This window comes from Oryza sativa, chromosome 8, assembly GCF_034140825.1.
Source record: "Oryza sativa Japonica Group chromosome 8, ASM3414082v1".
In the NCBI taxonomy this organism is placed as follows: Eukaryota; Viridiplantae; Streptophyta; class Magnoliopsida; order Poales; family Poaceae; genus Oryza; species Oryza sativa.
In genome coordinates this window covers 4,312,501-4,324,552 of record NC_089042.1, presented here as the reverse complement: position 1 = coordinate 4,324,552, position 12,052 = coordinate 4,312,501, and the positions used below count along the sequence as shown (strand labels likewise).

Sequence of the window (12,052 nt, the reverse complement as noted above, 5' to 3'; positions counted from 1 at the left end):
GTCAACGGATCTGCAACATTCAAATCCGTATGTATTTTTATTTTGCATATCTTCACATCTCCTCTACCCACTATCTCGCGAATGAGGTGATACCGCCGTAAAATGTGTTTGGACTTTTGATGCGATCTAGACTCCTTGGCTTGCGCAATGGCACCACTATTATCGGAATAGAGGTCCATAGGACTAGAAGCACTAGTCATCACACCTAGTTGACAAACAAATTTCTTTATCTAAACAGCCTCCTTTGCTGCTTTAGAAGCGGCAATGTATTCGGCTTCTGTTGTAGAATCAACCACTGTATCTTGCTTGGAACTCTTCCAACTCACAGCGCCTCCATTCAGGCAGAACACAAATCCAGACTGCGATCTAAAATCATCTTTGTCGGTTTGGAAGCTTGCGTCAGTGTAACCATTTACAACGAGCTCTTCCTGTCCTCCATAGACTAGGAACATATCCTTAGTTCTTCTCAAGTACTTTAGAATATTCTTTACAGCTATCCAGTGACTCTCACCTGGATCTGATTGGTATCGGCTTGTTACACTAAGTGCATATGAAACATCTGGACGTGTACATAGCATAGCATACATAATGGATCCGATTGCCGAGGCATAGAATCACACTCATCTTGTTTCGCTCATCAGTCGTTTGAGGACACTGATTCTTGCCAAGATTAATGCCATGTGACATCGGTAAGAAACTTTTCTTAGAATCTTGCATGTTGAACCTCTTCAACACCTTGTCAATGTATGTACTCTGGCTTAATCCAATTAGCCTTTTTGATCTATCTCTATAAATCCTTATGCCCAGAATATATGCTGCTTCCCCTAAGTCTTTCATTGAAAAACTATTTTTCAACGATGTCTTAACGGATTCAAGCATAGGAATATCGTTCCCAATCAATAATATGTCATCTACATATAGGATTAGAAACACCAATGCGCTCCCACTAATCTTCTTGTATACACAAGGCTCTTCTTCGTGTTTGACAAAGCCCAACGCCTTGACTACTTCGTCAAAACGAATATTCCAACTCCGAGATGCTTGCTTCAACCCATAAATGGATTTCTGCAATTTGCATATCTTTTTAGTTGATTGTGGATCAACAAATCCCTTGGGTTGTGTCATGTACACATCCTCATCGAGATTTCCATTGAGGAAAGCTGTTTTGACATCCATTTGCCATATCTCATAATCGAAATAGGCAGCAATCGCTAAAACAATCCGAATAGAATTTAGCATGGCGACTGGCGAGAAAGTTTCATCATAATCAACACCTTGAATTTGTATGAAACCTTTCGCCATCAATCGTGCCTTGTAGATGTGAACATTTCCATCTACATCCGTCTTTTTCTTAAAGACCCATTTGCACTCAATGGCTTTTACACCATCAGGTGGATCAACCAAGTTCCAAACTTGATTGACATGCATGGATTCTATTTCGAATTTCATAGCTCCAAGCTATTTCTCAGAGTCTGGTCCCACCATTGCTTCCTCATAGGTAGTTGGTTCATTGTTGTCTAAGAACAATATATCACGTTGTCCTGTAGTTAACAACGCATACCTCGCAGGTGTACGCCGTATCCTTTCGGACATTCGTAAAACCGGTGCTTCCACAACTGGTTCAACAACAACTTGTTCAACCTGTTGAACAACATCTTGCTCAGCTTGTTGTGGTTGTGTGGACGTTGAAGCATTTTCCTGTGTTTCCTAAATTTCTTCAAGTCGCACCATGCTTCCACTATCCTTTCTTGAAATAAACTCTTTTTCCAAGAAAACACCGTGTCGGGCGACAAACACTTTGCCCTCTTCCCGATTATAAAAATAATATCCTTTCATTTCCTTAGGATACCCTACAAAGAAGCATTTATCTGATTTAGGTGTGAGTTTGTCCGATTGCAAACATTTTACATATACCTCACAGCCCCAAATCTTTAGGAAAGACAAAATGGGACGCTTCCCAGTCCATATCTCATATGGTGTCTTATCCACTGATTTTGATGGAACCCTGTTTAGTGTGAACGCAGCTGTCTCTAGAGCGTAACCCCAAAAACTTAGCGGCAGATCAGTTTGGCTCATCATTGATCGCACCATGTCCAACAATGTACGATTCCTCCGTTCAGACACCCCATTCCACTGAGGCGTTCCTAGCGGAGTGACTTGTGGAACAATTCCACATTCCTTTAGATGATTGCCAAATTCTAGGCTCAAGTACTCTCCACCACGATCAGATCGTAGATACTTGATTGTCTTGCCCAAATGATTTTGTACCTCATTCTGAAATTCCTTGAACTTTCCAAAGGACTCAGACTTATGCCTCATTAAGTAGACATAACCATATCTACTAAAGTCATCGGTAAAGGTAATAAAGTACCTAAAACCACCTCTGGCAGTTGAGCTCATTGGTCCACATACATCAATATGTACTAGTCCCAATGGTTCACTTGCCCTTTCACTTTGACCCGTGAAAGGTGCCTTTGTCATTTTGCCAAGTAAACAAGATTTGCATGTCTCAAATGATTCAAAATCAAACGAGTGTAGAAGTCCATCTCTATGAAGCTTCTCCATACGTTTCTCATTTATATGACCCAAGCGACAATGCCAAATAAAAGTGGGATTCAAATCATTAGGATGTTGCCTTTTTGCAATAATGTTATAGACTGAACATCCATCAAGATTCACAATGTATAAGCCATTCATCATAGGTGCATGGAAATAGAAAATGTCATTATAATAGACTGAACAACCATTGTCCACAGATCTAAAACCATAACCCTCTGCTTGCGAACAAGAAGCAGAGATAACGTTCTTACACAAAGCTGGAATGCAATAACAATTCTTTAACTCCAAAACTAATCCTGACGGTAAAGATAATGGCATAGTGCCGACCGCAATAGCAGCAACTCTTGCTCCATTGCCCACGCGAATGTCCACTTCGCCTCTTGCTAAGCTCCTACTTTTTTTCAGCCCCTGCAACGATTTGCATATGTGAGCAACTGACCCGGTATCAAATACCCAAGAATCAGTAGAGGAAGTAGCAAGAATAATTTCTATAACATTAATACCTGAGGTGGAACTCTTTCCATCATGCTGCTTCTGCTTGAGCTGCTCTAGGTATTTCTTACAGTTTCTCTTCCAATGACCTATCTCCTTGCAAAAGAAGCACTCTGCATCCTTAGCGGGCCCTGTCTTTTGAACCTTGGTCTTAGAGTTGCTAGTACTCGTGAACTCATCAGAGTTTAGCTTTCTCTTTTGACCACTCTTCTTGTTGTTGGGCTTGCGCTTATGCATAACCATCACATGGTTGGGGTTTTTCTTAATGCTTTCCTCGGCAGTCTTTAGCATCCCATGCAATTCTGCCAAGGTCCTGTTCAGGTTGTTCATGTTGAAATTTATTATGAACGGCTCAAAGCTGGGAGGGAGCGACTGGAGAATCAAATCAGTAGCCAACTCTCGGCTAAGTGGAAAGCCAAGGTTATCCAGACTCTCGGTGTAACCAATCATTTTGATCACATGTGGGCTCACTAGATTACCTTCTGCAAGCCTGCACGCAAACAAGGACTTTGAGGTATTAAACCTCTCAGCTCTTGCTTGGTCCTCAAACATGTTACATAGTCCCGTGATTATCGTATGAGCATCCAATGCCTCATATTGCCTTTGAAGCTCAGGGGACATAGTAGCAAGCATGAGACAGCTTATATCAAGATAATCATTACATCGCTTTTCATGCTCCCTACGTTGAGCAGCAGGAGCATTGTTGGGCAAGTTAGCTGGAAAAAGCTCTGTAAGCACAAACTCTTTGTGCTCTTTCCTGAGAACAATTCTCAGGTTGTGATACCAGTCCATGAAGTTTGTTCCAGTCAACTTTTCTTTCTCAAGAATAGACCGCAAGTTAAAACTGGATGGTGCAGGAGCTGCCATGATCTACAATAGAAATATATGTATGCAAAATCAGCACCATGTTTACATTTAACCTTTCATTAAACAATTTAACAAAAGATACACCCACTATGTATTGTGAAACAAAATTCCCTCTAGTATCATAGTGAGTCAAGATCCTCATTTTGTTAGTGTCTAGTGAGCTTTGGCATCACAGCTAGACAACTATCAAAATAAGTAAGCAACACCTTGCTAATCACATCATATGTGACTCTTGTGCTGTTGGGGTGACATCTCCATGTCCAACCCAACCTATGCCCCAAGGTCCAAAACCGTTTTGATAACCTTGTCAAGTAAACCAATAATCTCCGCATATAGATGTCCGACATCTATCCTATTTTATCATGATAAAAAGTGACACTTTGCTATGGCAAACCCATCACTTATGATCACAACCGTAATAGGTGCTATTATTGGAAGAGCATAAATTACACTTAATTTTTCTAAGGGAATCTATCCTACCATGTCATATCAAATATACAACAACAATAAAGTAAGATAGATATAAAAACCCCAGGAGAAATCTAAGGGGCAACGCACAACAATAACGGCGTAATCAAATTATGCCGAAACCGAGTCAATCTCATTGGCTCGTTTTTCTCATTGGCGTGCGGTTCCAGTGGACATCGGACTATCTGATGAACACAATCGCGCTCGGCCTTGGTGAGTACTAGACATTCCAGTGGAATCACCAACACACATACCAATCAATCTTATCAACCCATGCGGCTATCGATTCATCTCATGTTCCGATCATCTAAGAACTCATATACAACATAATAGATCTCATCTACTACACCCGCATATCAACTATATGCAATGATCTAGATCATAAACTATACAAGGCGGCTCTGATACCACTGTTGGGATACGCGTAGGCTACGATAGCATAAATCAAAATTTTCTATCGCGTAAACCAGGAACCATGCAAGTATTAGATCATAGATCTTTACCACTCGACGCGCTGTGCAGCGGAAGAAGACGCTGAGAAGTCGAAGGAACTCTCGCGAAGTAGCGCGTGTCGATGCAGAGGAAGTAGTCGATCGCACCGGCTCGACATTCTCCTCCTTGTGCGTTCTCCTCGCCATACTCCCACGCCGATCAGCACCGCAAACCAGCGGCGCCACTACCGGTATCCACACGTACAGGGACGGAACACCACGCGCAGATGTGCTAGCACCCGCGCGCGGCTAGGGATTTGCTCGGGGAGGGAAGTGACGGCTAGGGTTTCTCACGTGATGCAATGCCTCCGCCGGTCACACCCCTCACGAATATATAGGATCCATCACTCGGGCCTCCAAGGCTCGTAGGACTCTTATTCGGATCCCTATCCGAATTAAGCTCATATTGGATCTCCATCCAATCCCCTTATTCCGGCCCATTAAGCGTGCAACCCTGTAGGTTCATATATACTCGGCTGTAATCCGAAAACTCCTTTTCGGTCCACGCGTCAACAGCGGCTCCTAGCATAACGTATTGACCCACCGGGCATACATAAAGATCATATCGGGTGAACCTCTAGTGTATACTTGTATGAACCCCTTTGCCTCACGATATCGATTAAGATCAAGGCTAGATATGTGCCATCCTCTAATAGCTCAATCATTCACTCGAACCTGTTGATAGATTATGTAACTTGTGATTGACTCCTCAATCACCTTTGGCATGGCCATGCACTTCCATAATCTACAACATCGAGGGGCCCAGAGATATCTCTCCATAGGAGGGGCAAATCCCATCTTGATTATTTATATCCCACTACATGTTTCATAGCATACCCGAAAACTACTTTTATAACTACCCAATTACGGAGTAGCGTTTAGCAGTCCCTAAGTAAGCTACTACACATGTTGGGAACCATGATAATCTCAGGTCTAAGGATTCAACACCAACACTAAATGAGATCACTGATGACACAACACATATGGCTCTTGCAGTGTCTCATGTTGGGTCTATCCAACAACATGTTCACTAACATGTGTCCACATTATTAATTTGGTATCTCTATACCATGATCCATGAGACATGATCATCAATTAATACATGTGCTAATCATCTAAACATATTTGTTCCACATATGATATTTGATCAGGGATCCTTTAGAAATAGCAACACATAACATAAAGAGTCTCATGAAAGAATCACATATTCATTAACCAATAATGAGTTTATCTATTTCAAGAAACAAAGTCAGATAAATATGTAAACATAATGTGTGATACAGTCATCTCTATGATTGCCTCTAGGGCATATCACGAACAGAAAATGCATAAACTATACCATTGCAATGGTACAGTGTTTTATAATTTTTTTTTGTAAAAGAAAATGCACAGAAACATATCAACATTCACCAGGCCGTGGAAGCTACACCAATATAGTTTCAGCTTTATTTCTCTTCCGATTGTAGAATTCAGAATCTTTTTCTGAATTTCTGTCTAATGTATCTCAAATATGCTTAATTATTTAGCTGTTGATCCCTCTCCTCCAATGGATCATGCCAGTTAATTATTGAGTTATCATCTCTTCCAAGATAGATAGCTCTCTAGTCTCTACCATCAACAGCAGAGACGAGACGATGCGATGGATCAGGAAGAAGCAGCGGTGTGGATTGCTCCGCCGTTGCCGCCGGAGCCCTCCGCCGGCGCTCCAGGCCGCGTTGGCTTGGAATCATCGGCGGCGGCAAGGATCGTACTCCGGCCATTGACGGCGCATGGTGCTGCTTCTTCCTCCTCCGATGGCAGCTGCCGGCCGGAGGGAGGGGAGGGAAGAACAAGCAGCATTTCCTCCCGGTGGCGCAGGAGCTGGGCCTGGGCGCCGCCGATCAGGAAGGATGGCGGCGGCGAGGCGGGAGACGACGACATCGCCATTGTTCGATATAATCTCCGGCGATGGAGATCGATCGAGAACTCGTCGGCGTCGACGGCTCGCTAGCTCGTGCTACGTACGTACGCTGATCGTTGAAGCTTGAGAAGGTTTGCATGCATGGATGGATCACCTGAACGACGATGGCTGGCCGGTGAGCTATATATGTAACCATCTCTAATTATAGCCGGCGGCGTCCGGCGTTTCAGCGGCGGCGCGGCGAGCACGGCTCGATCGATCCGCCCCGGCCCGTTTCGATTGCGTTGACGAGAACGAGTCCCGCGCAATTTTGTTTTTCTTTCTCTTCTTCCTTTTTCATCTAGCTAGTTGCAGGAACGCTGTTTTTAATCAAGCTACTCCCTTTGTTTTTGTTTTATATTATTATTAGTAGTTTGATTTTTTTTAATCAAACTTATTTAGGTTTAACCAGATTTATAACAAATATAATAACTTTAATATAAAATAAATATATTATCAAAATATATTTAATATTAAATTTAATGAAACTAATTTGATACGGTAGATATTGCTAGTTTTCTCTATAAGTTTAGTAAAAAAAAACTTTGACTAAGAGAAAAGTCAAACTATTTATAATATAAAATATAAGGAGTATAACTTTTGTAATTGGCAGTTATTTATATGTAAATTAAACTTTGTAATAATTGGCTACAACTTCTCTAAATTCAAGGCAATGTATTATGTTAAACAAAATGTTATGCTAAATGAAGACGAAAATATTATGAGACGGGATCCCGATAGGGTAGAGTAATGCGGATAGGACTACCCTCTATCAAGTTTCAGTCTAGCTAGCGTGAGTTCTTGTGTGGTCGATCGATCATGACGACTAATATTACAGTTTTGGTCTGTTTCACTTGAGATTTAGCCCTTCAATTCATTTGATATTTTGATAATTCATCAATCTTAACTTGGTGCTCAAGTTTATAAGGCGTAAATTAACTACGCCCATCGACAATGCTACCCAGCGAAAATATAAGATGACATGTCATATTTGGTACAACTTTAATCCTAAGAATTAGCTTTCAAAATATCATCTAAATTATAACCCAAGCGAAAACATCCATTTTCGAAATAGTAAAAAATAGCACGCTGATTTGAACTATACTATTGTGTTGTTGTGTTCTATAGTACAAACTTCAACTCCCTCTTTATCCACGTGCACATTTCCCGAACTACTAATGGTGTGTCTTTTTGAAAAAAAAAGTTATAGAAAAATTGTTTTTTTAAAAAAATATTAATCCATTAATTTCAAGTATTTTTAGCTAATATTTAATTAATCATACACTAATAAATCGCTCTGGTAGATGTGCATGCGGTGCCCAACCCTTTCTACCAAACACATCGGCATATATAGGGAGATTCTATTAAGTCATATCTAGCTCATGCAAATTATAGTCTAAAATTTAATCTGAATTCTAAGTTGTAGCTTGTAGATAATAATATACAAGTCAGAAGATAAGAAACCTTTTTTTTTTGTATTCTCACCAACTAGTTTCTCACTGATTGCTTCTCAAAATATGAAAGCTTAAATAGGCCTAAATTTACCTCAAACATGCTACATAATCATGCAAAAAGTCCAATACCATTCAACATGCCCACTGGCCTTGCAAGTGTGTAAGCGTACGTGTTAAGTTGAAGAAAGAAAAAAGAGTAGAGCATTACCCTCAGCTAGCTCGCTAATAGTCGACAACTCAAATAATTAATATATCTTCGACGATCAACATGTCAACTTGACCTAATGTCCTATACATAGTTGCAAGTGTAGACCTGATCTTAATTAGCCAAGTCAACCGAAAAAATACCAATGAAAACATTTACGTTTAAATAAATTAATTAAGTACGGATCACACACTGTCGACTAATTAAGACATGCTTCCACATCAACACGCGCGTGGTTACACACACAAAGCTACAAATACTACCAGCTGCTATACATAGTGTGTGAGCTTTGACAGGCAATTGTTGATTTTATCTTAGGCCCTGTTTGTTTCAGTTTAAAATTATTGTAATCTAGATTATTGAGCCAGATTACTGTAAGCTGAATTATAATAAGCCGACATAGAATAAGCTGTGAGCTATTTGTTTCTCTGGATTATAAACTGTTTGTTAGCTGTTAGCCACCCAATAATAAAAAATAAGCACATTCAGAGTAGATTACTAGATTTTAATAATCTGGCTTATAAATTATAATAATCTATCATAATAAACTATCTGTTTGTTTCAGTTTATTTCTAATAATCCAGATTATAATAATCCTATGCTGACAAACATGTCCTTAGACTCACGACTACTAGTCATCTTATTATTCTCCTAATTAAAACAGGAGTTAGAGATGAGGACATGTTCGACGATCTATGTACACAGCAATACCTCCACTGATATCACGAGACATGATACTAATATTTGTAAGCACAGTTCCATCCAAACCTACATCATATCTTTGAGACACTGATTGTGGACGTTCTTTCTAGATTCAACATAATTATAGCGTATCAGGTTGTCTACGATCATCGATTGGCTAGGCTATCAATCAGTGTGTCATACCTCGCTTATGCTACAGACATACAGTCACCATACGATATGTTAGGTGTGTCTTTCTACTAAGATGAGCCTAAAATAAGACTCCGACTCTATTACTATCCTGATACCTAGATACCTATTACTTTATAACCAACGTATTTATCTTACACGCATGTTCGACGCAACCCCTAATATGTTATTTTTTATGCTAGTTCAAAGCACTGAAAATTGTACACTAAACTCACATGTAAAGGAGGATCATGGCATGGTGTTGCATACATATGTGAGGATTCTCGCCATCGCGCGCCGATGGTATGTAAGGGTGGTAATGGGTTGAACTTTTAGTCTACAAAATATAAGGGCTGGGTTAAAAATGATTGGATTGAAATTTAGTAAATTTTTATTGTAAAAATATTTTAGCGCTGAGATGGATTATTAATGGGCCTATGGGTCCTAAGTCCTAGCCATTACCACCCCTTTGGTACGTAGGTATGCAAATTAATTAACATACAAAAGTGGTAATTATATACAATTGACCGAGGGAGTGACATGTATGTACCTAAGGAGATGAGTGATGCAATCGCGCGATTGAGTTCACGTATAGCTCCGATGCAATTTACTCCACGCGAATCAATTAAAATTTGATCACATACATTTATTCAAACTTTGGTGCATAGGTCCTCACATGCATATGTGTATAATCACTGGTACAGGAAACATTTTTACAGGCAGGTGATAACCTGATAATATATATATATACTTACTACACAACATATTCAATTATTCGAATATATCCGATACAACTAGTTCTGCAAACTACGTACATCTACGACGAAATACTTAGCACAGTTATTAATAACTAGTGATATGCGAATATAATGGTAATATATATATGTGATCAATTGTAGTGTGGGCCACCTCCTGGCTCCGGCTCTCCCCACCCCAGTAGTACACTTGCTTTGGCGCCGCCACCTCTCGCCGCCGGCCTTGTTGCCATCTTCTCGCCGCCGTCGAAGTCGCCATCAGCCGCCGCCACCGTTTGCTGCCGCCGCAATCATTCAGTCAATGAATCGATCAATCACACACGTACATAAGTAACTGAGCTGGATGCTAATTAATACTTCTTTTATTTTAAAATATATGATAACGTTGATTTTCATATATGTTTGAGTTATTTAAAAAATTATAAATATTATTTATTTTATTCTGATTTATTTTATCATTAAAGAAACTACGATATAAACTTATAATTTACATATTTATATTAAATCTTTAACAAAATAAAATGAATGTTATGTAAAAATGTTAATGACATCGATTTTTGAACGGAAATAGTACTCCCTCTATTTTATTATCCCTCTATTTTATTATATTATAAGTCATTTGACTTTAATCAAAATTTTTTTTGTTTGACTTAGTATATTTAAAATATTAGTAGCATCTACAACACCAAATTAAGTTTCACTGAATTTAACATCAAATATATTTTGACAATATATTTATTTTGTATTGAATATATTATTATATTTTTCTACAAATTTGATTAAATTTAAAGAAGATTAACTGAGAAAAAAATCCAAATAACTAATAATAAAAAAAAGAAACGGAGTGAGTAGTACTTAATTCCATGCATCCACAGTAACATTAATTGACTTACAGCAACGCTGTGGTACTCGCGGGATGACGACGACGACGTCCCGGCGGCGGAGTAGTGCTCCTCGGAGGCGAGCTCGCCGACGTCGAGATCAGCTCCGACGGCGTGGCGGTGGTGGTGGTCGGCGGCGGCCTTGTCACCGCCCACGGCAACCCCAGCCGCCGCGTTGTACGACTTGAGGCGGCGGCTGCCGCCGAGGAATGGTGCAGACCAAAGTAGGGGTAGGGCCCGAACCACGCCGGGGAGGCGTCGGCCGGGCGGCGCCGGCGAGCGGCGGAGCGCGTACTGCAGCAGCAGCTGCTGCTGCTTGCCGGCGAGGCGAGCGAGCATGGCGGCCATGGCAGGTAGCTGCTTGATTTTCTCTTGCTCGGTTTGTTTGTGTGAGAGTTTGAGGATTTGGTTGCTGCTGTATTTATAGACAGTTAATTACGCGCATGTTTGACACTGTAAAAGTAATTAGGGTTCATTCGTCTACGTTTTGATCATATATATTACTGTGCTAATATAGTTCACATGGCTCTATGTATGACAGGAGTTGATCAATTCCATCTCTGTGTGTTTAGATGAGAGACAATGAGACCTATTGACTTACGCAGCTACAATCTCAAACTATTTATATTCAAATTTTCAATTGACTACCCCTGTTGCATATTAATATAAGTTTTCATATATTTCAAATACTATACCTCGGTTTAAAGAACTGTTGTTTTAGAAAGTCAAAGACATATATATCAAACAAAAGGTTAAAAGACTACCATTCTCTTCATTAAATTGAAGCAGGGAGAAAATAAGGAGTAGAAGAAAATAAGGAAAAGTGAGTGCTATTGGTTCGGTGGTCAAAACGGGAAAAATAAAATAAAATGGTATTGAAAGATCTAAATGGACTCCAGACTAAAAAAGATAGTTTTTGTGGGATAAATCTTCAAGCTAAAAAGACGGTCTTTTAAGGGCGGTGAGAATATCTAGATTAATTCCTTCTTACACATGCACACATAAAAAAAAACGAATAATCATAGTGACAAGAGCTCACCAAATTAAGTCGTGCTTGGGCTATCTAACACA

The 12,052-nt window shown here is 39.9% G+C and overlaps 1 protein-coding gene across 1 annotated transcript; it reads right to left on the bottom strand.

The window, feature by feature from the left end:
- Positions 1–9,990: 9,990 nt before the first annotated feature.
- Positions 9,991–11,369, bottom strand: LOC107276808 (uncharacterized). Its single transcript, XM_015794136.3, has 2 exons — positions 10,994–11,369; positions 9,991–10,378 (listed from the first exon to the last, which is right to left on the bottom strand). Exons 1-2 carry the CDS (start codon positions 11,327–11,329, stop codon positions 10,235–10,237), a joined length of 480 nt encoding a protein of 159 aa, XP_015649622.1. The 5' UTR covers positions 11,330–11,369; the 3' UTR covers positions 9,991–10,234.
- Between the last annotated feature and the right edge of the window lie 683 nt (positions 11,370–12,052).

Excerpts from the sequence above, each read along its gene's own strand:
- LOC107276808 (XM_015794136.3), bottom strand. The coding sequence starts at position 11,329 with ATGGCCGCCATGCTCGCTCGCCTCGCCGGCAAGCAGCAGCAGCTGCTG. Across the intron at positions 10,379-10,993 it reads GCGAGTACCACAGCGTTGCT|CAAACGGTGGCGGCGGCTGA; the intron begins GTAAGTCAATTA and ends TTGCGGCGGCAG.